Source organism: Hyperolius riggenbachi, chromosome 6, assembly GCF_040937935.1.
Source record: "Hyperolius riggenbachi isolate aHypRig1 chromosome 6, aHypRig1.pri, whole genome shotgun sequence".
NCBI classification, from domain to species: Eukaryota; Metazoa; Chordata; class Amphibia; order Anura; family Hyperoliidae; genus Hyperolius; species Hyperolius riggenbachi.
Genome location: NC_090651.1, coordinates 6,771,736 through 6,798,570, shown reverse-complemented (window position 1 = coordinate 6,798,570; position 26,835 = coordinate 6,771,736). Strand labels below are relative to the sequence as shown.

General features: G+C 49.0%; 1 protein-coding gene across 2 annotated transcripts in view; it reads left to right on the top strand.

Moving 5' to 3' along the window:
* NCAPD3 (non-SMC condensin II complex subunit D3) overlaps positions 1–26,025 on the top strand; it is a 104,398-nt gene extending 78,373 nt beyond the window's left edge. For both annotated transcript variants that reach the window (XM_068238794.1, XM_068238795.1), the window contains 12 exons: positions 1,381–1,619; positions 2,649–2,728; positions 8,509–8,646; positions 9,179–9,312; positions 12,286–12,488; positions 13,697–13,807; positions 14,604–14,777; positions 15,689–15,843; positions 15,923–16,056; positions 17,556–17,624; positions 22,427–22,559; positions 25,712–26,025. In XM_068238794.1, coding sequence (XP_068094895.1) covers positions 1,381–1,619; positions 2,649–2,728; positions 8,509–8,646; positions 9,179–9,312; positions 12,286–12,488; positions 13,697–13,807; positions 14,604–14,777; positions 15,689–15,843; positions 15,923–16,056; positions 17,556–17,624; positions 22,427–22,559; positions 25,712–25,799 — 1,658 coding nt within the window. In that variant the 3' untranslated portion in view covers positions 25,800–26,025. The remainder of the gene's footprint in view (positions 1–1,380; positions 1,620–2,648; positions 2,729–8,508; positions 8,647–9,178; positions 9,313–12,285; positions 12,489–13,696; positions 13,808–14,603; positions 14,778–15,688; positions 15,844–15,922; positions 16,057–17,555; positions 17,625–22,426; positions 22,560–25,711) is intronic.
* Positions 26,026–26,835: the final 810 nt, after the last annotated feature.

Below are 26,835 nucleotides of genomic sequence, written 5' to 3'. Positions count from 1 at the left end.
ACCAAAATACATATAAATAGGCACATTTATTTTTCTGTGTGGGCACTGGCAGCTTTTTCTCTCTTGTCCCCATCTTGTTATCCCTTTTCTGCTGTGCTCCTCCCCCCACTTTCCTCCTCCTCCACCTACCCCCCCCCCCCCCCCCCCTTGCTTTCCTTCCCCTTCTTCCTTTATGTCCCCTTTGATGGGACTAGATTGTTGTGGTCATAGCGCAATCAGTATTGCTACTTTACAAGCTTTGTGGAGGTGGATTGAGATCTGTCCCTAATGTAAACACTTCCTATGCAGTGAGATGTGCATGCATGGGTAACCATGGTTACACCATGCTGAGTCGAGTAGGCAGGGTGGAAGCGCGCTTTGCCGCGCCCCCCCAGCCAATGTGAGAGCATTTGAGCCTTAGTGGGTAGCGCTGCTCCTGCAGCCACATCCCCCGCTCGTTCTCTGCACGTCGGGATGTCCTGGTGTGAGCAGGGAGGGTGAACTGCGTCTTGGACACGCCCACCCTCAGACCTGATTGGCGGTGGAACCTGCTTGTCAGGTTGCCATAGTTACACTCCGGAACTCTTCACGATCAGCCTAACGGCTGATTCACGCCTCAGGCGGCGGCTGGCGTGAGATTTGTAGTTACGGACTGCTTTATGCAGTCTGTCACCATTGTGCATGAATCTGCTGAGGTTGTGGAATACATCGGGGGACATTTGCAACAGCATTTGACAGGGCTGATCATACAGGTCAGTTATTAAGCAAAGATTGCGTAAATGTTACAGTAAAATACTCAATGTGGTTATATCAAGTAGGATGTGTATGCTAATGAAGGGGGAGGTTTCATTTAGATGCCTGATCACAGTTCTCGTATATATATATATGTGCTTGTACTCTGCTTCACTTGTATGTCTGCACTTTATCTGATGAAGGGGACCCTCCGTGGCCCCGAAACAATTGTCATGTTGTGCATACAATAAAACTGCTTGGAATATTGACATATGTGTGCCAGCCGAACTTGAATTGCTTGCCCCTACAGATCTGGGGATGAGATCCACCATTTTGTTAACACTCCCTGGGGGACCCCCTGACAAGCTTCAATGTACCTCCAGGGGTCTGCATACCTGAGTTAGAGAACCACTGGACTAAATGCAAAGGATCTTTATTGCACAAATTATCACTACGCGTTTCGCAGGCAGATCCTGCTTCTTCAGGTCAATGAAAAATGTCCCACATGGCTTCAGTGGATAAAACAGTAGTGCCTCTGAATCAGCTATACGTCATATATTCATTGGCACTAGGTCTATAGGCATTCCTTTCTGTATGTACAGGCAGTTATTGGCAGTGAAGGCTCCATCTACTTGGCTTCCCTCACTGACTGATCATGTTGTCCTTCAGGTAAGCTGTGTCTCCAGCATGAAGACCTGGCTAAGAAATGCCTGCCGGCTCTCATCCGAGAGCTGGAGATCAGTGACGACGTGGCCATCCGCAACAACGTCATGATCGTCATCTGTGACCTGTGTGTCCGCTACACCACCATGGTGGACAGATATATACCCAGTGTGTCCGTCTGCCTCCGAGACCGGGAGTCCTTAATACGCAAACAGACCCTCATCATGCTCACCAATCTCCTGCAGGTCAGTGATGGCTGAAGGGGTGCTGTGCGACTATAGAGCACAACAAATGGGGGGGGGGGGGGGGGGGTCGAGGGCGGCTGGATTACATGGGGGAGAGTGGGGCAGAGGAAGTTAGTACATCTGGGGAAGGAGGAATTCCAGAGGGGTGGAAGTTATCATGAGCAGATTGTGAAAAGGACCCTTAAGCAGGGTAAATCGGAGGGTAGTTGCTCTGTCCAAATCTGAGAAACTTAGAAGCTGAGTCTGTGCTGAGTTGGAGATTAACCAATTTGAGGTTGCGGTAAGGCAAGGCCACCTGAGTTTGAGGGAGCAGTAAGGCAAGGCCACCTGAGTTTGAGGGAGCGGTAAGGCAAGGCCACCTGGGTTTGAGGGAGCGGTAAGGCAAGGCCACCTGGGTTTGAGGGAGCGGTAAGGCAAGGCCACCTGGGTTTGAGGGAGCGGTAAGGCAAGGCCACCTGAATTTGAGGGAGCAACAAGGCCACCCGAGTTTGAGGGACCGGTAAGGTAAGGCCACTCGAGTTTGCAGGAGCAACAAGGCTGTCGGAGTTTGATGCGCTGGTAGGCACGGCCACCTGGGTTTGAGGGAGCAGTAAGGCAAGACCACCTGAGTTTGAGGGAGCAACAAGGCCACCTGAGTTTGAGAGACCGGTAAGGCACGACCACCAGAGTTTGAGGGACCGGTAAGGTAAGGCCACCCGAGTTTGCAGGAGCGACAAGGCTGTCGGAGTTTGAGGGGCTGGTAAGGCAAGGCCTCCAGTATTTGAGGGAGCGACAAGGCCTCTCCTGAGTTTGAGGGACCGGTAAGGCAAGGCCACCTGAGTTTGAGGGACTGTTAATTAAGGCAAGGTGACCTGAGTTTAAGGGAGCATTTAGGCAAGGTAACCTGAGTTTGAGGGACCGGTAAGGCAAGGCCACCTGAGTTGAAGGGAAACTGTAACCGTGCATCTCATTGACCTTCTGGAACAGCCATGTACAGCGCTGATGCTTCTCTTGTATTTTGCACATACCTGTTCCTCTTTCTGCCCCCAGGAGGAGTTTATAAAGTGGAAGGGATCCCTTTTCTTCCGCTTTGTCATTGTGATGGTGGATCCGGACCCCGACATTGTTGAGTAAGTCTCTGTATGGAAAAGGTATTTATGCCCTTCAGACTATTAGGAATGTGAGTCCTCTGCAATATTTTTTTGGAGGATCTTGCTATAGAATGCTGGTTGTCCACAACCATCCAGCACAAAAAAGTAATCAAATACATTGTAACTGGTGAACAGTACAGCTAGCATATTAGATAAGACAATACATAGTGCGTTACCTAGATGACAAAAGATGCCGCTCAGATGCCCCCATGGATTGAATCCTTTAATTCATGTTTAGCACAGACCTCCATTTACACACAGGTTCCGGGAGATTGTAAGGTAAATTTGTGTGTAAGTAGAGGACCGCCTGTGCTGGTGTGTGATTACAGAAATATACAATACAATACAATAACATTTGTAAAGCGCTTTTCTCCCATAGGACTCAAAGCGCATAGTTGTGTCTCAGATTAATACAGGGTTGCAGGCTGGGTTGTGTTACAGAGGAGATAGTCAGATGTTCATGAATGCCAGACTGAAGAGGTAGGTTTTCAGTTTAGACTTAAATGCTTCCAGGGATGGAGCTGTCCTGATTGGGTGTGGCAGGGAGTTCCAAAGTGTAGGGGCAGCATGACAAAAGGCTCTGTCTCCAAAGGTTTTGAGGTGGACCAAGGTGTTATGCCCTTTATAAGGGTAGAATCCTGGCAGTAAGGGGTTGGTTAGGCAGGCCAACAGCAGACAGATACGCACACACTGCTGGCGATAGGGACGGGTTTCTGCACAATAAGCAGTCGGAGATCCTCCGGTCTGTTCATGAAAGCAGATTCAGCAATGAATTGTAGTTATTGATCAGCGAGCAGTTTGATATTGATTATATGTATTAGTGTGTTGCTGGCCAACTTCTTGTTGTATTAAACTAATCCCGCCACATTATGAGTAAAAATGCAGCTAAATGTGGTCATGAGTGGTCTTGTGACTGCTGTGGGCCTCGTCCACCAATGACAGCATGACTCTCCTTCACAGCATAATGGTGCAGCGCTATACTGCGCCAGTCACTCAGACATTGGCCAGCTGCCCCACCCAGACTCCTTCCTATCACCAGGATTGGTCTGCTGAATAGCACAATCCTTCAGTAAGCATGGACTTCCTGGATACTTATCATTCAATCTACCCAGTAATGCATTGTGCTATGTGACAGCCACACCCCCTCCAGGACAGCAAAGTAGGCGTGTCTGCATATGAATGGAGTGTGAAATGGGCTTCACTGGACTGCAGGAAGGAAGCCCGCCCCCTGTTGGTGCTTATGATATAAGAGTTGGCAGCCATACAGTGATGTGCATCAGGCGTCTTTCCATTCATCTGCAAACAAGTGTACGTGTGTATTTTTTGTTATGGTCTATTATATTATTTAGTCAGTGTTTGCCCATTGTAAAATCTTTCCTCAACCTGATTTATGCAGCTGGTAAATATAAGTTCCAATTAGAAGAGGACCCGTTGAATGTGTAATATACCAGGGCTGTGGAGTCGGAGTCGTGGAGTCGGGCAATTTTGGGTGCCTGGAGTCGGAGTCGAGAAAAAATGCTCCGACTCCTAATGAATTTAAACTGTAATTAAAATAGAAAATATGATAAAATGTTCTATTTCTCAGATAATAGTCATTAAAAATAAAGTATATATACAGTATATATACAGTAATAGCTGTGCTTAGTCCACAAAAATGAAATAAACCAATCAAAATGAGTTACTTGTGCTGCTTCAATAAAGCAGTCCCCGTATTTCTAAAGTCAGATATACACATCTGATTGTGACTGTATATATGATGTGTACACAGGAATCTCTTATATACACTAAATAACATCTATGCTGTAAGAATAAAGCCTGATGTGTAGCTGTGTCACTAATAGAGATGGTCAATGAGATGGAAATAATTCTGTGTTGATTCTGATTTATGCAAATGTATGCACTCCCTTTGCTGATGAAATCAAATAATTTGATATGTTAAAATTTGGTTTGGTGACTACGAATTAAAGGGTACCTGAGAAGGAGGAAAAGAAAAGGTTTTTTTTATACATACCTGGGGCTTCTTCCAGCCCCCTTCAGGCTAATCAGTCCCTCGCTGTCCACCTCCACCACCCGGATCTTCTGCTATGAGTCCTGGTAATTCAGCCAGTCAGCGCAGTCCGGCCACATGCCGCTTCCACAGCCAGGCGCGTTCTGCACTGTTGCGCAGGTGTAGTACGCTCCCGACGGCGGAGTGTGTGCATGCGCACTACACCAGACTGGCTCAAGTACCTGGACTCATAGCAGAAGATCCAGGTGGCGGAGGAGGACAGTGAGGGACTGATTAGCCTGAAGGGGGCTGGAGGAAGCCCCAGGTATGTATAAAACTTTAATTTAATCTGTCTCAGGTTTACTTTGTTACACAGTAGTACTATACTCTACATATGCACTCCCCACAGAGCTGCAAGGAATCCACTGAGAATGTTGTGCACATTGAACACAGAGGTGTTGTCTGTTTACAATCTCCTCATTCCCCTGCAGAGTACCTGCACATCACTCTTAGATGTACCCACACTTACATTGCCTAGGGCCTGATAGATGTTCTTTGTTCCGGTTTATACCTTTTACAAGTACTCTTACCAAGGACAAGTTTTAGTCTATGACTAAAGGGAATAAATATGGCAGTCTCCATATCCTTCTCACTTCAGTTGTCTTTTAAAATTCCTAAGCGTTGGCAGTTAAGAGACTAATTTTTTACATTGAAACCACAATATGCACAACCTTGAGGCGGATGGGCTACAACAGCAGAAGACCCCACCGGGTACCACTCCTCTTCCCTACAAATAGGAGAAAGAGGCTACAATTTGCACGAGCTCACCAAAATTGGACAGTTGAAGACTGGAAAAATGTTGCCTGGTCTGATAGAGTCAGAATTTGGCGTAAACAGAATGAAAACATGGATCCATCATGCCTTGTTACCACTGTGCAGGCTGGTGGTGGTACAGTAATGGTGTGGGGGATGTTTTCTTGGCACACTTTAGGCCCCATAGTGCCAATTGGGCATCTTCAAATGCCACGGGCTACCTGAGCATTGTTTCTGACCATGTCCATCCCTTCATGACCACCATGTCCCCATCCTCTGATGGCTACTTCCAGCAGGATAATGCACCATGTCACAAAGCTCCAATCATTTCACATTGGTTTCTTGAACAGGACAATGAGTTCACTGTACTAAAATGGCCCCACAGTCACCAGATCTCAACCCAATAGAGCATCTTTGGGATGTGATGGAACGGGAGCTTCGTGCCCTGGATGTGCATCCCACAAATCTCCAACTGCAAGATGCTATCCTATCAATATGGGCCAACATTTCTAAAGAATGCTTTCAGCACCTTGTGGAATCAATGCCACGTAGAATTAAGGCAGTTCTAAAGGCGAAAGGGGGTCAAACACCGTATTAGTATGGTGGTCCTAATAATCCTTTAGGTGAGTGTATAGAAATGATTATTATAAGCACAGGACTAGTAGAAAGCTTATACTGCAGTTGAGGGAGGGTCCCTCTGGCCCAAGGGCCCCGATGCGGTCGCAACCTCTGCACGCCCTATTGCTACGCCCCTGTGTGTATGTACAGTGCCAAGTACATAAATAACTATGGTGTGTTCCTTTTTTTTTTTTCTTTCTCTGCCTGAAAGAGTTAAACATCAGGTATGCAAGGGGCAGTTTTTGACCGGGATGGACTGGGTCAGACTAGCATAACCTTCACTAATAAGTAATTAGAAGCCATTTACTGACAGTAAAGTGTTTTATGGCTGTGAGAGCAGGAAAGCGATAAAAAGGGTCAATTAATCATAGATTTGAGCTCTGGCATACTTTAATGAATGTGTCATTGAGCAGAGACAAAGAAACAGTAAAACATAGATTTAAATATAAAATAAAACTGTGGGATATCTAAAAAGTATATTTTAGGAGGAGGAGGATAGATACCATTGGTTATCACATCAGATTATTTTCACCTTGGATGTCTTTAAGTATTACTCCATTTATGTAAAGCACTTTGAGGTGAGATGTTGTAATAGGACTCCAGGGCCATGTGCAATTTAACTGTTTTCTCCTAGGAGATGCTTTTTCATCTTCTCTTTAACCCCTTTACCCCAAAGCGGTTTTTACCCTAACGGACGAGCGATTTTCACCTTTCAGTGCTCACCCCTTTTTATTTGCCAATAGCTTCATCACTACTAATCACAATGAAATGATCTATACCTTGGGGGTTTTTTTTCAACACAAATTGGGCTTTTTGGGGTTGATATTTGTTTTCAGTAATTACTTTTCTCTGCATTTTAAAGTGAAAAACAAGGGAAAAGAAAAAATACACTATTTCTCCAATTTCAACCCGTATAGTTTTAGGCTTCTTTCACACTAAGAAGTTGCGTTAGGTGCTGCGTTAAGGTCGCATAACGTGCACCTAACGCAACGCATGGTGGTGGTGGCAGAGGACGTTAGCAAAGAGCCGCGTTAAGCTGTCCGTGATGTGTACTATAGTACGCATGCGCTGGTGGAGACCACGTGAGCGGAACACTCCGCATCACGTGGTCCCGCCAGTGACGTCAGCACAGTGCAGTGAATATTAATTAGCCATGTGGCTAATTACTGCGCCTGTGCAAGCAGGCTAATGCGGTAAAGCCGCTCTAACGCCGTAGCATGCTGCACTTTAGATTGACGTGCAGCGTTACAATGTAACGCAACGTGGGCACTGGGAACAGTCCATTGCAGTTACATTGCTGTGCGTTGGGGAGCGTTACAGGCTGCACTAACGTGCGCCTGTAACATCTCACTGTGAAACCAGCCTTAATATAAACATTGCTGCTGTGCATAAAACCCACACATTTTATCTGCCTATTTGTACTAGGGACATAATTAAAATCTTGTCAAAGTATGGTGACAATATAATACTTGGAAATAAGGTGTTTTGTTTTTTTCCCACTTATTTCACGCGCACAGTGGCAGCAGCGCTGTTTGACTTATAAAAACGTCCTGGGTCCGTTAAGAGGCTTATCAATAAGTGGTTAAAATAGCTTTTCAGCACTTTGCAATCGAAAAAGTACATAAAAAAGTATTGTCAAAATTATTCCGAGTATTTTCTTGCTGGCTGGTGGCTTAAAAGGCATTTTACTGATAAGGGGCTTAATTCACTAACCGGCGCTAAGCTAGTGAGCCTCAACACTTTGTGGGCACAAACCAGGGCGCTAGGGGCTTGATTCACTAAGAAATTCACTAAGACAAATAGCGTGCCTTATTAGAGTTAAGGGGCCTTATCAGAGTTAGCGTGCCTTATCATATGCTACTCTGATAAGGCACGCTAACTCTGATAAGGCAAGCTAACTCTGATAAGGCCTCTTATCTCTGATAAGGCACGCTAACTCTGATAAGGCCTCTTATCTCTGATAAGGCCCCTTGCCTCTAATAAGGCACGCTAAATGGCTTTTCACTCCGTCACTAACACTTCGTGCCGGTTAATGAATCAAGCCCATGATGTGAAAATATAACCTAGGAGAAACCCCGGGAGAAAAGGTTAATTGCATATGGGCCCAGTTCATGTTCCGCCATAATAGAAGGCCTAAGGTGCCCATTAACGATCCAATCCCACCAACGGAGGAAAAAATAAGCAATCCGACAAGACTGAAAGAATTGTTCTGCATTTTGGATCGACTTTTATGTAAAACCACATCTGATGGTTTGGGAGATTGTGCCATTAATGGGCACCTTTAGAATTGGATCCTCCGGGCTTCCTAGCAGTCTCATAGTTGTCTTCCTCCTCTACACAGGCTTGCAGAGTTCTGTCTGGTGAACCTTCTCCTGAAGAGGAATCCAGTCATGTTCTCGCAGCACTTTATTGAGTGCATCTTCCATTTCAACCGCTATGAAAAACACGAGAGATACAACCAGTTCCCTCAGACAGAGAGGTAAGCGATTCCTGCCCTGTTGTCTCTTATCCTCTTCTCAGCCCTTGTGACTTCTGTTCTCTTGTCTTCTGTGGTCACTGTTCCTTTTCTTAGCCCTTGTGACTTCTGTTCTCTTGTCTTCTGTGGTCAGTTTTCCTCTTCTCTGCCTTTGTGACTTCTGTTCTCTTGTCTTCTGAGATCACTTTTCCTCTTCTCTGCCTTTGTGACTTCTGTTCTCTTGTCTTCTGTGGCCACTTTTCCTCTTCTCTGCCTTTGTGACGTCTGTTCTGTTTTCTGTGGCTGCTTTTCCTCTTCTCTGCCCTTGTGTCTTCTGTTCTCTTGTCTTCTGAGGTTGCTTTTCCTCTTCTCGGCCTTTGTGACTTCTGTTCTGTGGTCTTCTGTAGTCACATTTCCTCTTCTCAGCCCTTGTGATGCCGGTTCTATTGTCTTCTGTAGTCACAATTCCTCTTCTCTGCCTTTGTGACTTCTGTTGTCCTCCATGGTCGCTTTTCCTCTTCTTGGCCCTTGTGACTTCTGTTCTGTTGTACTGCAGGGAGAAGAAAAGTTTCTCCCTAAAGGGAGCTGAGAATAAGCAGAAACGGATGAAGATCTACAAGTTCTTGCTGGAGCACTTCACGGATGAGCAGAGATTTAATCTGATCACAAAGATCAGCCAGAATGTGTTGGGTAAGTCCAGCTCTGAGCTTTGTTGCCTGGAGAGAACGCCAATGTGTTAGCAGGCCAGAATCATTAGCATCTCTAGTATGATTAGTACATAGCAAGGAAATGAGCAGCGCTACTTAAAAACAGACTAGTGCCTACCTGCAAAAGAGTGCAAGCCCCACTTGTGGGATATAATACACTCCGAGCATACACATGACCTGTCTACCACTGGAGGAGGATGTTAGTTTCCTGTAACAGCTTGCATGCAACCTATTAAGTACTCGTCCCTCCCACTGCGAAGAAGTCGCACCCAGGCTATGCATATACATAGGTTAGGATTTAGTTAGTGTTAGGCCCCTCCCATGGAGGATCGACTTCTTCGCAGTGGGAGGGATGAGTACTTAATAGGTTGCATGCAAGCTGTTACAGGAAACTAACATCCTCCTCCAGTGGTAGACAGGTCATGTGTATGCTCGGAGTGTATTATATCCCACAAGTGGGGCTTGCACTCTTTTGCAGGTAGGCACTTGCCTCTTTTTAAGTAGCGCTGTTCATTTCCTTGCTATGTACTAATTTATTTCGTTTTTGGTCAGCTGCTCCCACTTAACAGCCACGCTTTTGGTGTATATGCAGAGCTTCTGTTTGGGTTCAAGGTGCGTTTGTAGTTTCTGGGGGGGCTCAGCGCACCTCTGATTGGAGGCCATTCGGAGGCGGCCTGGTGTTGCGCTGATCCACCTTTTGCGCAAATCTCTAGTATGATGTCCCCCAGATTCTTATCATACAGCTTGTGTATCTCACAGGATACTTTGGAGGGGTTCGGAGGTGCTTCTGCTTCATAAATTCCACTAATGTAGACCTGAAGCATAATGCAATGTTTACATTCAGTGCATATTGTGTAAAAGCCCTCCTGAAACCAGTTGCTCTTGGTCCTTCCGCTCCCCATCTTTCAATTTTAATATTCAACTTAGAGCGGATCTCCAGCATCGAAGAAAAAAAAATCCTGCAGCTACCCTGTAATAGAAAGTCATATTTACCTGCGGTGTCTTGTCCCCGCAAAGCCGTCCCGAAGAACCTGCATCACTCCACTTCTGGCGCCTGGCCCCGCCTACCTGCAGTTACCGCAGTAAATAGCTTGGCGGTTGTCTCCGTGGAGAGAGGGGAGGCGGGGCCAGGCGCCGGAAGCTGAATGGAGTTCTTCAGGACGGCTTCATGGGACAAGGCTTCTCCGGTAAATGAAAGGAGAAGCACATGTGCGCTTTCATTTACTGGGCATGCACAACTTGGAACTCCCTTGTGCCCAGTTCAGAATCGCTTGTTCACAGCCTGGTGAACTTCCAGGAAGCTGCAGGCGGAGCAGTGCTTTTCAGCGCAGGAAGATTTGGGCGCAGCCGGCGCCACCTTAGACTGTAATAGAAATTACAGCTATCGCTCAATGAGTAACGTCGGCGCCGTCAGAAGACAGAGCTGAAGTTGTCTTTAAAACGCAATAATTCGGCTGAATAGCTGGAAGCCGAATTATATCATTCCCCACCATCCATGGCGGCCTGGAGGGGGAATAGTAATTACCGCAGCCGGAACTTGAGCAGGATCAGCCCTATACCGGCTGTATCCTGCACCCAAGTCTCCCACCGCCGATTTCAAATGTGTGCGCTGCAGGGAATAAACCATTCTATACCAGGGAGCCGGAGCCGGTGAGTAGCAGGCAGACTATCAGATGGAAGTGCTCTGGTCCCCCAGACTTTTGAATGTAAAGTTTAAGCCACCTGAAGTTTGGCAAAACTTTAATGTGGGATTATACTCCAAAAACTAAAATGTCAGTAACTACTCTTGGAAACCTAAAAGAACATTTGAAAGCATTTCCAAGTATTCCCTGTGCTGTAGAAGTGTACTTATCTCTATTCTTTAGCAAAGGCAAGAATCTTCCTGTGTCTGCCTTCACTCTGCCCCCCTCCACCTCTGCAGAATAGACACATCACCCTAGCAACAGAGGAGTAAGTTCAGCAGGGAGGTAGATTGAAGACACTGGCACAGGGAGTTTCTTGCCTTCGCTGATGACAAGTGATGAGCAAACTTCTGCTCACTGCAGTGAATAAAAAAAAGTTTCACACACAGGGAATACTTGGGAATACTTTCAAATGTTTTATGTAACTAAGAGTAGTTACTGAAATTTTAGTTTTGGCAGTATAATCCCACTTCACAAGTTTGTGTTCTGCCGATAGAAGTATTTTTCAAACCTTTATGAACTATGAGGCCACATTAGATATACTGTAAACTGTACATAGCGGTACTTGTAAAAACTCATGACTATTTGAGGCTACCTAGAAAACCAATGACCTCTTGATAAGGTGTATGTGTGTGTTTTATACATACCTGGGGCTTCCTCCAGCCCCATGTGCATGGATCGCTGCCATCCTCTGCTGCCTGCAGCTCCGGTACCGGGTCCCGTTAGTTCTGCTAGTCTGCGCAGGAGAAGTGTGCCCTTTACGTAGCTCTCTGGCAGCGCACTTCCTTTTGTGCAGACTGGCCGCGACTGGCAGAACTAACAGGACCCGATACCGGAACTGCAGGCAACAGAGGATGGCAGCGATCCATGCACATGGGGCTGGAGGAAGCCCCAGGTATGTATAAAACTTTTTATTTGGAAGTCTTCAGGAGTCCGAGGTACTCAGCGGAATAGAGCAGTCTCCCAACGATCGGTTAGAGACTGCTAATGGGGAAGCCTGTGTGTGTGTGTGGGGGGGGGGGGGGGGGGGGGGGAGAACTGTGCCTGCCCTCTCCTTACATATTACGCTGCAGACTCCCTTTAGTGCCCTTTGCCAGAGATGTTGCTATTAGGATATTTCAGGATCTGGGGTTCCTCATTATAGGAGGATGACTTGCCAGTCTGCTGCTCCTTTCAGCCACACCACAATGCAGACAGCGGCATTGGTAATAGTCTGTATGTTTGGCGACGGACGCTTGTGAATGCTTAACAAAGGATTTGCTCTCTGTATTTAGCGTGCTTTGTAGACGGCCTTTTACCGGTGGACATGGCAGCGAACGATCTGCTCGTGGACGTCTTTGAAATCATGAGCTGCAAAGAGATCAAACTGTCGGCGATGAGGTCTAAGCCGGGAGAAGAGGATGGTGGGGAGGAAGACGACGAGATGGCCATGGCCAATGCGGTCCATAAAGTGGCTCAGAAAAAACTCCTCTCCCAGGTAACTTTACTAACTTCTCGTTCTCCCCTTTAACACCGGTATTTCTCCATGAATGTCATGCATTGGTGCTCTGTGGTCTTTTGAAGTGGTTTGTTACTTTCTGGGGTTGGCCTGTAACATCTTAAAGGGAATCTGAAGTGAGAGGGATATGGAGGCTGCCATATTTATTTCCTGTAAAACAATGCAGATTGCCTGGCAGTCCTGCTGATGTATTTGTCTGCAATAGTGTCTGAATAGCACACCTGAAACAAGCATGCAGGTAATCCAGTCACACCTCAGTCAAAGCACCTGATCTGCTGCATGCTTGTTCAGGGGCTATGGCTGAAGGTATTAGAGGCAGAAGATCAGCAGGACGGCCAGGCAATCTGCATTGTTTAAAAGGAAATATGGCAGCGTCCATAAAACTCTCGTGTTCACTTTAATGAGTGTGCCTTACTTACCCAGGTCTTCTTCCATTCCTCTGTCTTGTAAGTCCCTCGCTATGCTCCTAGTTTCTTTTATTCCTCTGCTCTGGGGCTCCATAAAGTCTGCGGCTCAGCTAAATTGCGCACTACTGCACATGCGCTGACCCAGCAGCGTGCTTACTTGATTGCGCTTCTATAGTGAGGAGTGTTATGCGCATGCGTTGTTCATTAAGAATCATGTGCAGAATGATCCCTGCAATGGGAGCGCAATGAAGGAAGCAAGCCAAAGAGTCCGCACTTGTGCAGCAGTGTACGACTTAGCTGAGGACTTTACTAGACCACACAGTGGAACAACTTAATGGACCGGAGGCAGAGCGAGGAACCTGCAAGACTACGGGGGCTGGAAGAAGCTTCTGGTAATTAAAACAAACGCTCTCATTACAACTTGGGTGTCCTTTAAAGGAGTGCTGTAGGGGGAAAAAGAGTTGAACTTACCTGGGGCTTCTAATGGTCCCCACGCAGACGTCCTGTGCCCGCGCAGCCACTCACCGATGCTCCGCCCCCGGCAGACTTCCTGTGCCTGCGCAGCCACTCACCGATGCTCCCCCCCCTGTCCCCCCCACAGTAGTCCTTTAAGGGAACAACAAGTCCACGAAGTCTATGGCAGTTTCCACTATATCCTGCATTCTGTCTGGCTGGGCGTCTCACATTTGTTGTGTTTTCCATTTTACAATACTGCATGTTTGGTATTTGTGGAATCACCAGGGTGGTTATATTTTCTTTTATGTTTATGGCCTTTCACAGGTGCAAAAGAAAAACTTAATTGAGAACCTCATCCCGATCATCTCCTCTCTGAAGGAATTGCTGGAGAAACAGAAGATTCCCGCCACGCGTGAGCTCATGAGCTGCCTGCGGGTATGCTGATCAAAGGGGACTGGCGGGGGCGGTCTTTAGAGATGCAATCTAATGAGCTGCCTGCGGTTATGCAGATGGGCAGAGGCGGTCTTTAGAGAAGCTGTCTCATGAGCTGCCTGCGGTTATGCAGATGGGCGGAAGCGGACTTTAGATATGCGGTCTAATGAGCTACCTGCAGTTAGTCAGATGGGCAGGGGTGGTCTTTAAAGATGCAATCTCATGAGCTGCCTGCAGTTAGTCAGATGGGCAGGGGTGGTCTTTAGAGATGCAATCTCATGAGCTTGCTGCGGTTATGCAGATGGGCAGGGGCGGTCTTTAGAGATGCAATCTCATGAGCTGCCTGTGGTTATGCAGATGGACAGGGGCGGTCTTTAGAGAAGCGGTCTCATGAGCTGCCTGCGGGTATGTGGATGGGCGGGGGGCTGGTGTGGGTTGGGGCAGTCTTTAGAGATGCGGTCTCATGAGCTGCCTGCGGATGGGCAGGAGCAGTCTTTAGAGATGCACTCTCATGAGCTCCTTGCAGTTATACGGATGGGTATGGGTGGTCTTTAGAGAGGCGGTGTCATGAGCTGCGGGTATGTGAATGAGCAGGGGCGGTCTTTAGAGAGGTGGTACGGTTATGTGGATGGGCGGGGCAGTCTTTAGAGAGGTGGTGTGGTTATGTGAATGGGCAGGGGCAGGCTTTAGAGAGGCGGTACGGTTATGCGGATGGGCAGGGGCGGTTTTTAGAGAGGCGGTGCGGTTATGTGGATGGGCAGGGGCGGTCTCATGGGTAATGTTTTCTCTTCCCTTCTAGGAAATGATGCAGGATTACCGAGACGAGATTAAGGATGTGTTTGCTGCCAATAAGCAGCTGGCTGCGGAGATAGAGTATGATATGAGGCGGTATGAGAATGAGCTGGAGGAGGAGAGGATGCAGAATGAGTTGGGCAACGCCGCAGGCAGAGGTGCCTCCATCAGGAGCCCACAGGTGAGGACAAACGTGGGGGGCTTCCGGCTCACATAGAAGTGTGCTGGCTGAATCTAATCTCTGTGACTTGGTGTGTGTATAGTGTGTGCCACTCTAAAGATGGCCATACAGATGCATCACTCTTTGGCACGGATGTTGAAGTCTAGTCTTGAAGGGCCGAGATCCTCACACATTTTTGGAACAGCTGATATTATTTGCTGGGACTGAATCGGGAAAGGTGAGGCTCAGAACTAGAACACATTCTCCATATCTCCGTCCATCCTGAACACTGGCATGGATGTGGCCTTCAAGGACTGGAGTTTGACACCTGTGCTCTGTGGCCACCAGAACGACCATCTGGTACATCCTCCTCTGATCAGAGAGAGATCTATTACCTGCCCAAACACAGCACAGATTTCAGAATGAAATTTACCATACTAGCGCCTCCGCCTGCCGGCTCCTCCAGGTCTCCCCCCGTATAATGTGTGCATGTCTCTGGGCTCTCCTATCTGCCGGCATCCAGTGGTTTCTCTCCATTGCCACCATGGGTCCCTCTACCCCATGACACATGCGTGACCTCCTATGTGGCATCAGGACATGATGAAGTGGATTTTCGGGACACAGGAGGACTATGCTGGCGGAGAGGTCATCTTAGCACTGCTGGAACACTCGCTATTGGCCCCCAGGGGTACACATGGGAAATATAAACCAGGGATCCGTAAGTCGTTGGGAAATCGACCGCCGCACACCCCAGACTGAGCACTTATGAGCGAGATTTTACTGCATGCTGGATTATTTCTACTGATTTACTCCAAAATCGAAATTGATCAAACCGTTGGGCGGGACGCTGCGGCATTGACTTGAGCTGTCATTATGACAGACTTCTCTCTTATGTCTCTTCCTTATGCACATTTTGCCTCTTGTGATTTTAGGGTTCACCTCTTGTTGGCGCTAATAGGACCCCCGATGCCAGGCGTTCTCCTTTAGCCACCATACAAGAACAAGGGCGACTGTCTGCAGGCCAGCCATGTACACCCGTTGGAACTCCTCGGATCGCTATTATGGCTGGACAGGTAGCCCGGCCCAGGTAACTACGCCTCCTTGTGACCGATCGTGTCCTAACCATGGAATCATCGCAGTGCTGACTCAATGTCCGTCTATTGCAGGCAAATGTCTCTGACCACTCAAGCAATCATCAACTCTGCCAAAAAACTCGCTGAAGGCTACGAGAAGGGGCGGAGCAAGAGTATGGGAGCGGTTCGCTCCTCAGCGTCGCCGATCGCAGAGAACAGTAAGATGGGTAAGAAACGGTCTGTTGTGTCCAAAGCAATATCCAGCCCATCGCTACAGTAAAGCCCATATCAAATCTATTATTTATTGGATCCCACAAAATATGTTAAAGGGAACCTGAGATAGTCCTAAAGAAAAATATACATACCTGGAGCTTCCTCCAGCCCACTTCAGGCTGATCGCTCCCTTGCCGCCATTCTTCCAGGAGACCTGGATCTTGCGTAATTTGGCCAGTTGGTGCGTACTGCGCGGCCCACATGTGCGCATGGTGCAGAACGCTCCCGGCCGTGGAGGCGCCGCAGGGGAGCATGTGTGGCCGGACTACACCTGGCCGACTATGGCCCAATTACCGGGCTGAATTTCAGAAGATCGCAGGGGCGGGCGGCGAGGGACCGATCAGCCTGAAGGGGGCATGAGGAAGCCCCAGGTATGTATACATTTCTTCTTTTTAGGCCATCTCCGGTACACTTTAACGCTAGGTCCGTGACAGATCGGATCCGTTTGAAACGGATCCGGTTGTTTTGTTTTTTTCCCCCTCCGTTTTTACTTTTTGTGCAATTTCCAGTCCGAGGGAAACGTATGCCCAGGAGGAGGCCGCCATGTTGGAAGGTGATAGCAGGCAGGACAGGGGTGACAGCGGTCTGAGGGGAGGGGGGACGGCCTCCCTCCCCCTCACCTGGGTCCCCCGACCCCACTACCCCTTCAGCTACTTTGCACAAAGTAATTAAAATGTTGCTATGTGGCGAGCGGGAGTTAACCTTAACTTCCTCCGCTCAACGCGTCACCACCTGCAATACCACTCTCTATACTTCGGAGGTGAGGGAGGGGGGTACCCCCTCCTCGCTGACCACTGTCACCCCTGTCCTGGCTGCTACCACCCTCCAGCATGGCGACCCCCTCCCCCCAGACTGTGACACAGAAACTGATCCGTTTCTGTGTCCAAATTTTCCTGTGTAGAGGCAAATCCATTTTCCCATTGCCTGCCACTACCCCTGTGTGTATCCGGGTCCAGATCCGTTGCGTGAAAATGCAGCAGATCCGGACCTTCCGCTCAGGTTTTGAAAACTGGGCCCCGCAAACGCAGACGGATCCGTTTTTTCTTGGGTGAAGACTGCGGCTATTTTTAACATTAGTATCCGCGGCTCTGTTTTTAATCAGGGCTGAAAAACTGAGCCACGGAATTGTTTCCGGACCAACTTCTACAGTCCCATCAGGGATGGACGCTGTGAGGTTAATAATGGAGTAGTTGCTAATTCTATGCAAATGTATGCAGCTTAGAAATGTATCAATCAAATACAACTGGTTTTATCCCACTAAATACATAAAGGTTCTGATCCTCTTTATGGTAGAGTCGGTTATTGGATGGCGCATGCGTGTGGCAAGATGGCGTGCCCACCCCTGCCCCGTGCAGAGTATTGCGTGCCCACCAGCTAGTTTTCTTTCATACATGCTGAGTTATGTTGGTAAATACACTACGAACACTTTCTAATCATGTGATTTCCTGTGCAGTTTCTTTCTCCACTTCAGAGGCGGCGTGGAATGGTGGTCAGGAGGGAAGAGCAATCAGTACTCCAGACAGTAAGTAGCTCACTTCTTATTATAAGGGGGCAGGCTGTGTAAATGTTGCGGTTTTTGAACCTATCAGAATGTCACAGGCTCCTCCTCCTCTTTGGCTTGCATTGTTTCTGCTGTCTCTGCCCATCTGTTTACAGTAATCTGCCCATTATATGCTGGGTGCAGCAGTTGTCTGTAGACTATTGTGAAATATATTTCTGTCTCCTCCGTTCTCTTCACCTCAGCGCTATTCAGCCCTCTAAACCAGCCTCTTCCACATCTCCACTCCACTCCTGGTTTAAACCATGCTGAAGCGACTGTCAAAAAAAAAAGTCAGATACTCCCGTATGGAGAGAGAGGCTCCGGATCTCACAGAACCCTCCCGGTCCTCTCTCTGTGTCAGTCGCCGAGTGCTTCCAAAGACAGGCAGCTACGCATGTGCGTGCGCGAGTGTGTGCTCCCGCAGTCTGGAGCCGCCCATCTTCTAAGGATGCCCCAAGGCTTATCCTGCCAGCATTCTAATAACGTCAGTGCGGGAGCCAGCACTGGAACGAGGACACCGAGAGGAAAGGGGGGGCTCTATGAAATCCAAAACCTTCCCAATCCACAGGTGAGTATCTGACTTTAGAGACCCTGAGCTGAGGCACTGGGTATGCATTTAAGCGCAACCACGTATAATTAGTAATGCTGATACACAAAGCCTGCAGGTCCTCTCTGCGCATGCACAGGCTTCCTCCTCCTCTGTTCCCCTCCCCTCTGCCGCATGTTGTATTGCAGTGCAGGTATGACACACTCTGCTGCATGTTGTATTGCGGTGCAGGTATGACACGAGGCAGAGGGGAGGGAATAGAGGAGGGAGTAGCCAGGAAGCCTGCGCATGCACAGAAAGGACCTGCACGCTTCCTGTTCCGAGGTCACAGCACGACTTTCAGCAGAGCTGCCGCTGTAATGTAATTTAGAACAGGCAAACCAGGAGGAGGAGACTTAAACACAGGGCAGGGTGAGTGTATTGACATTACTAATTATACGTGAATATGCTTAAATGCATACCCAGTGCCTCTGCGCAGGGTCCCTTTAATAGTCACATGATATCCTTCATATGACCATCAGAGGGTATGGACTTGGAGGAGAATGGTCAGTGCAGGAGAGGGAAGTATAATCCTGGGGAGGAGCACGGTCAGTGCAGGAGAGGTAAGTATAATCCTGGGGACGAGCGCTGTCAGCGCAGTAAAGGCAAGTATAATCCAGGGGAGGAGCACGGTCAGCGCAGGAGAGGCAAGTATAATCCCGGGGAGGAGCACGGTCAGCGCAGGAGAGGCAAGTATAATCCCGGGGAGGAGCACGGTCAGCGCAGGAGAGGCAAGTATAATCCCGGGGAGGAGCACGGTCAGCGCAGGAGAGGCAAGTATAATCCCGGGGAGGAGCACGGTCAGCGCAGTAGAGGCAAGTATAATCCCGGGAGAGAGCACGGTCAGCGCAGGAGAGGCAAGTATAATCCCGGGGAGGAGCACGGTCAGCGCAGGAGAGGTAAGTATAATCCTGGGGAGGAGCACGGTCAGCGCAGGAGAGGCAAGTATAATCCCGGGGAGGAGCACGGTCAGCGCAGTAAAGGCAAGTATAATCCCGGGGAGGAGCACGGTCAGCGCAGTAGAGGCAAGTATAATCCCGGGAAAGAGCACAGTCAGCGCAGGAGAGGCAAGTATAATCCTGGGGAGAAGCACAGTCAGTGCAGGAGAGGAAAGTATAATCCTGGGGAGGAGCACGGTCAGCGCAGGAGAGGCAAGTATAATCCTGGGGAGGAGCACGGTCAGCGCAGGAGAGGTGAGTATAATCCCGGGGAGGAGCACGGTCACCGCGGGAGAGGCAAGGATAATCCCAGGGAGGAGCACGGTCAGCACGGGAGAGGCGAGTATAATCCCGGGGAGGAGCACGATCAGCACGGGAGAGGCGAGTATAATCCTGGGGAGGAGCACGGTCAGTGCAGGAGAGGTAAGTATAATCCTGGGGAGGAGCACGGTCAGCGCGGGAGAGGCAAGTATAATCCTGGGGAGGTGCACGGTCAGCGCAGGAGAGGCAAGTCTAATCCCGGGGAGGAGCACCGTCAGCGCAGGAGAGGCGAGTATAATCCTGGGGAGGAGCACAGTCAGCGCAGAAGAGGCGAGTATAATCCTGGGGAGAAGCACAGTCAGCGCAGGAGAGGCGAGTATAATCCTGGGGAGGAGCACGGTCAGCGCGGGAGAGGCGAGTATAATCCTGGGGAGGAGCACGGTCAGCGCGGGAGAGGCAAGTATAATCCTGGGGAGGTGCACGGTCAGCGCAGGAGAGGCAAGTCTAATCCCGGGGAGGAGCACGGTCAGCGCAGGAGAGGCGAGTATAATCCTGGGGAGGAGCACAGTCAGCGCAGAAGAGGCGAGTATAATCCTGGGGAGAAGCACAGTCAGCGCAGGAGAGGCGAGTATAATCCTGGGGAGGAGCACGGTCAGCGCAGGAGAGGCGAGTATAATCCTGGGGAGGAGCACGGTCAGCGCGGGAGAGGCAAGTATAATCCTGGGGAGGAGCACGGTCAGCGCAGGAGAGGCAAGTCTAATCCCGGGGAGGAGCACAGTCAGCGCAGGAGAGGCAAGTATAATCCTGGGGAGGAGCACGGTCAGTGCAGGAGAGGTAAGTATAATCCTGGGGAAGAACACGGTCAGCGTAGGAGAGGCAAGTCTAATCCTGGGGAGGAGCACAGTCAGCACAGGAAAGGCAAGTATAATCCTGGGGAGGAGCACAGTCAGCGCAGGAGAGGCAAGTATAATCCCGGGGAGGAGCACAGTCAGCGCAGGAGAGGCAAGTATAATCCTTACGCTGTTCACACAGGGGGATGTTATATCCAATGAGTCCTCTTCGTGTCCCCAGATGAAATTAGCTCGGTCAGAGCAGGAGAGGAAAGTATAATCCTGGGGAGGAGCACAGTCAGCGCAGGAGAGGCAAGTATAATCCTGGGGAGGAGCACGGTCAGCGCGGGAGAGGCAAGTATAATCCCGGGGAGGAGCACGGTCAGCACAGGAGAGGCGAGTATAATACTGGGGAGGAGCACAGTCAGCGCAGGAGAGGCAAGTATAATCCCGGGGAGGAGCACGGTCAGCGCAGGAGAGGCAAGTATGATCCTTACGCTGTTCACACAGGGGGATGTTATATCCAATGAGTCCTCTTCGTGTCCCCCGATGAAATTAGCTCGCTGCACCCCAATTTGTTTTTGCTCCCTGTCACTGGAGCCCTAGTGGCTGACCGCACTTAGCCTTCTAAACGGTGCCAGCGCACAGATCGTGCGAACTCTGGTCGCAGTCAATGCGCAGGAACCGTTAAGAATTAGCCGCAGACAACTCAGAAGGGAGCCTGTGAGACACGGGTACTTACAACGTCACCTACTGGTTCAGAGTAAACTGCCACCACCGCGGTTACTATGGGACCGTGGGGCCCACTAACTGACTGACTAATCCTGCGAATAAAACGGTTAAACACACGATATTCTGTCTAGCCAACAACAAACAAACAGTAGCGTATCTTCAGAGACCCGGGATCATTTCTGTGTGTGCTGATAAGCAAGGTAGCGAAACAGTGAATGACTTGGGGAAAGTCGTTTATTCACGCAATATAAATAATTAATATATATACAGACAATTGTGAAAATCAACAATTATTAAAACAGTAATAGCCAGTATGAAAAATAAAAGAAGGGAGAAAAATACTTAGTTCCTGGAAAGATGTCCTTATTGTGGGAAGAATCATAAAGTTCTTGGTTTCAAAGTCCAGAGTTCAGAGTTCAGACCAGGTGGATGCCAGCATATCCTCAAGCTGGCATCTGATGAGTGCAAGATGGTTCAGTGTGGAGGACACTGAGTTTGGGTCCTCAGCCATTCTTATGCCCCTGCTTCAGTAGGAGGGAGTGAGGGCGGGGAGCCATACACCCCCTTCAAAGATGAGATGAGCCCTCCCCTTGTACTGGGGCTAGAAATCATATCTACCCATATATGGGCTCTATCTCACAGAACCGTACAGGTCAGGGCAGATTTATTAACATTTTCAGGTCTGTCTCGATTTACCCAGCGCCCTGATACCAGACATGAGGGGTGGGACCCCTGCGGTATCATCAGGGCACTTTGAAACTGCCTAGCTGGCAGTCCTTACCTCCGAAGGTTCTGAAACTTCCTCAGAACCCGCACCGGGGCTCATGCTACACTTCCCCCATGTTTGGTGAAGCGGCCATCTCAGGAACCCCAGAAATATTACAGATCTGGGAAGTTATGGATTATGCCATGAGACTGAGGTTGTGTTCTAGCTGCTAACAGCTGACTTTTCCTTTGATCTTTAGCAGAGAGCAGAGTGTCCAGACCTCCCGTGGATTCGTAGCCTGCTTGGCTGCACCTAGGCATCCTTTGGTTAATTAACATCTCCATGAGATCAGCTAAGTGTCACCTGGTTCCCAGAGCCAAAAAGGGAAATTGCGCCTTCCACAGGGAATATGTCCAAGCTAATTAACACCTTCCCCCCAGGCTGTCATTTCAGCTAAGACAGATTTCCCAGCTGTTCCTAAGCAGAGGGATACTGCACATCAGATCTTGGTTTTATTGATCTGAGGCGCAATCGATGCAGGAATCGAGTGCGATCGTTCTTTTCTTCACGGGCGGTTCCAGGACGCGCCTGCGTCCCCGCAATCGTCCGTGACACTCCCCTACAATATGGAGTGAGTTGTAAAAGTAACTCTTTAACCTCACTTGGTTTATTGCTTAAATCTATGTCTGATTTTTATGTTCAGCTGAACCTTTTTTTTTCCTCTTGTTCAGGAACAATTCACAACCTGACGTTCGGAGCCGGGGTCAGTTACATAAGTGCCAACCAAACCTTATCCAACAACTCCATAAACGTCTCCCGGGACAAAGAGGAGGAGCTCCTGTGCGTCGTGTTACCAGACCAGCCGTAAGTAATCCTCTCGCTGCAAACGCCACCTTCATAGGCACAGAACAGTGGAGCTCTGTACACATGCTAGATGGAAATCAGCCGATAACAATCGCCAATAGGGCCTGCAGCCCCTGCTTCCGTGGGGGGCGGGGCCGTTTTGAGGGGGCTGGAGGGGTGGCAGCATGAGGGGAAAGCCGTGGCCACAGTCGGCGGGGAGAGGGGCTGTTCCCCCCCCCACCTCGGGGCTCTCCCCTCCAGCTTAAATGCATGTCCGTGGGCAGCGCGGCGAGCAGCAGACAGATACATACCTTCCGTGCGCTCCAGCCTGCGTTCCTCTCGCTAGCCTCTGACGCGACTTCCTGTTATACCGGAAGTTGCGTCAGAGGCTGGCGAGAGGAATGCAGGCTGGTGGAGTGCACGGAAGGTATGTATCTGTCTGCTGCTCGCCGCTGTTCGTGCTGCCCATGGACATGCATTTAAACTGGAGGGGAGCGCAGAGGGGAGAGCCCCGAAGTGAGGGGGGGGGGGCTTCCCCTCTCCCCGCCGACTGTGGCCACGGCTTTCCCCTCATGCTGCCACCCCTCCAGCCCCCACGAAACGGCCACGAGCGGGCCCCGGGGGGGGGCTTTCTGAAAATCGTCAGGGGGGCCCGGTGGGGCCTAGTTACGCCCCTGAATCACCTCTGCCAAGAATACAGCAAGTGTACAGCAGCCTCCATACCTCTCAGCCATTGATCTGTCCTGGCGGGAAATCAACATGTGTACAGCAGCCCCCATTCTGCTCTCAGCCAGCTGGCCAGCGATATGTCCTGGTGGATCACTTTGGCTGAGCGACAGTCTTGAGCATTAAAGTGAACCAGAGACGAAGCACCCTCATGTATATCAGTGGGAACATTAGATAAAACACCTACCCTGCTCTCTGCTTCATCACTGCTCGGCCTTCTTTTTATCAGCCCGATAAAATCTCCGACTGAGCATTCAGTCTGGCTTTGCTATAATGACTCAGCTATAATGATTCCTGAGCAAAGCCAGACTGAGTGCTCAGTCGGGGATTTTATCAGGGCTGATAAGCAGGCTGAGCAGTGAAGGATGAAACAGAAAGCAAGGTTGGGTTTTTTCTCTAATGTTCCCACTGATATAGATGGTGAAATACGTGAGGGTGCTTTGTCTCTGGTTCACTTTAATCTTCTTACCCCGCCCACTGAGTGATGTCCTTCTAGCACCACCCCCACCTCATGCAACAGAATACGTGGCATACAAGTAAGCAACACATCTGTTTGGTGATTTACCAGAAACAAAAACATGGCTTCAATTCAATAAGACGTGTTCGGTAAGAAGCAGAAGTGTAGCCAGCTGTGGAGTATCTGCAGGAAGGTGCGTTCTGCTGTAATGTCCACCTAGTCCGGGCCAGAGCTGTGCTGACGCGGCAGCTGGTCTGCCTAACATGAGATGTTCCTTTGTGAGAGCTGCTTGTGACAGCGTGCAACAGTAAGAGGCATCCCTGGCGTCCCTTTAGATCTGCATGCATGCCGCTAAGCCCCCTCTCTCTGTATCAGTCTATACATGTGCACGCCTCATCCAACAATCAGGCATGTGTATAGCAGACTGCGATCCCCGACCTGTGAGCGATCTGCCAGGTTCATCTACTCCAATAATGCTGATCCCGTTGTGCAAAAAACACACACACACGCACGTACACACACACGTTAATGTGCAGGGGCAGCCCAGCGATATTCTCCAGGGGGATCGGGTCCTGATGGGCAATATCCACTGGGCGTGTGTGCAGTGAAGTGCTTTCATAACAAGCTCAGTTTCTGCGGAAGGGAGAGTCTTCTAAAGGGATACTGTAGGGGGATCAGGGGAAAATGAGTTGAACTTACCCGGGGCTTCTAACTGTTCCCCGCGGACATCCTTTGTTGGCGCAGCCACTCCCCGATGCTCTGGCCCCGCCTCCGGTTCACTTCTGGAATTTCTGACTTTAAAGTCAGAAAACCACTGCGCCTGCGTTGCTGTGTCCTCGATCCCGCTGATGTCATCAAGAGCGCACAGCGCAGGCCCAGTATGGTCTGTCTGCGCAGTACTCTCCTGGTGACATCAGCGGGAGCGAGGACACGGCAACGCAGGAGCAGTGGTTTTCTGATTTTAAAGTCAGAAATTCCAGAAGTGAACCGGAGGCGGGGCCGGGGCATCGGTGAGCGGCTGCGGGGGCACAGGATGTCTGCGGGGGACCATTAGAAGCCCCGGGTAAGTTCAGCTCATTTCCCCCCCGACCCCCCTACAGTATCCCTTTAAGAATACAAAACTGTTAGGAGCAGGAAGTGGCTGCATCTCTCGCTAGTCATTTCCACAGTGATGGGCTGCTGGACTTAATGATGTCTTTCATCTCAGGCCCAGTGCACACCAAAAACCTCTAACAGATCTGCAGAACGCTAGAGGTTTTTGAAACAGATTCAGAGCGATTCTAGGCATGTGGTTAGAGAGGTTTTCTAAACATGCCGAGCGTTTTTTGGAGCGTTTGTGTAGCAGATTTCATATATTGTTACAGTAAGGGCCCTTTTCTACTTGCAATTGCTTGCGCTTAACTCTAGCGATTGCGATCCAGCAAGTCCCAAATTTTCTTCCACGTTTGCGATCGCGATTTTGCTGTGCAATGCACTGCATAGCACAATCGTGGTAAAAATCGCTCCAAGGCACGATCGTGCTATGGTAAAAATCGAATTGCGGTAGTGGAAAAGACCTACCACGATTCCTATGTTTAGCAAACTCTAGCGATTTAAAAATCGCTAGCGATTTTGCAATTAAGCATCACAATTGCCGCTAGTGGAAAAGGGCCCTAAAGCAGTTACTGAACAGCTTCTGTAACAAATTCCTGGAAAACTGCTCTGATGTAGCGTTTTTTCAGAGCGGTTTGAGCCTTTCCTATACTTTACATTGAGACAGAAACGCTTCTGCAAACCGCAAAAACGCTGCAGGACTTACTTTTGCGGTTTGCTATAAACCTCAAACCGCTAATGTGCACTATCCCATTGAAATGCATTACCCAAGCGTTTTCACTGGCGGCAGCGGTTCTGAGACCGCTACCAAAAACGCTTAGTGTGCACCAGCCCATATTTTAAGCAGAGATGTATTCTCATGCTGAGTGATGTGTGATAACATTAGTGTGTATTTTAGGGCCTCACAACCCAGACAGTGGAATATCGAGTCGCCGGTGCAGAGGAAAACCCGGCATTCATCACGAACGACTCCGAAGAACAGATGATGAGATCACGATTGGCCTCCGTAACCCCCAATCCTCTCGCACACTCTTCACGTGTATTTGTATGTCAGTTTCTCTGTGTATATATCTGTATTATGAGGCTTCTATTTCTACTATTGTTGCACTTCTATCAACCATGACTACAAATTCCTTTTTATTATATTTGTGAGAATCATTCTGCGAAATGTATTAAAATGCTTTAATGTCTGCAATGCTGTGTGTCTGGGTAATGAGGTTAAAAAAAGTGCATATGAAATCTTATTGGTCAGTCGGAGTAGTGTAAAGAGCTGCTCCATCATTCAGCGGGGGTCACAGCCTCTGGGTGTACACTACACTATTCTGGTTGATCTCTGGGCAGTAGTGTACACCAGAGGCAACACTGACCACCACTGAATGATGGAACAGCTCTTTATAATATTATGATTGATTTCTGAGCAATAAAGAGCTGCTCAATCATTCAGCAGGTGGTGTACACTAATAATCCTACCATTTGTATTGTATAGTGCGTTTCTCATGTTGGACTCAGCGCTACCCTGCAGTGTTGAGGATTCTTGCCTTGAATTCCTGGCTAGGGTCATTAACTATTCAGTAAGGATCCAAACTCCACTCTCCCATGTCCAAGGCAGAGCCCTTAACCAGTATGCTATCCAGCCACAATTGCCCAGATATCATTCAGCAGGGTATGCCAGAGCTAAAATCTAACTATATTTACCCTTTTTATCTCTTTCCTGCTCTTAGAAGCCATTTTCTGCTTGGTTTATAGTTGGAATGTCTCATCAGTGAGGGTCACACTATAGTCACTCCCTGACTGAGTCAATCACTTACATACATAATAAACTTTTTCAGACAGAAAGAAAAAAAGGAACACAGGCTAGTTATTTCTGTGCTTGGCACTGTACATACCTGTGTCTATCTCATGTCACTTCAGGTATCCTTTTAAGTATCTCATTTTGTACCAGAGTTTCAGCTCAGGTAGGTACTCAATGTGACTCACAATTTTTTTTGTATTCAATTCTACTTACTATGAAGCCTCTGGCAC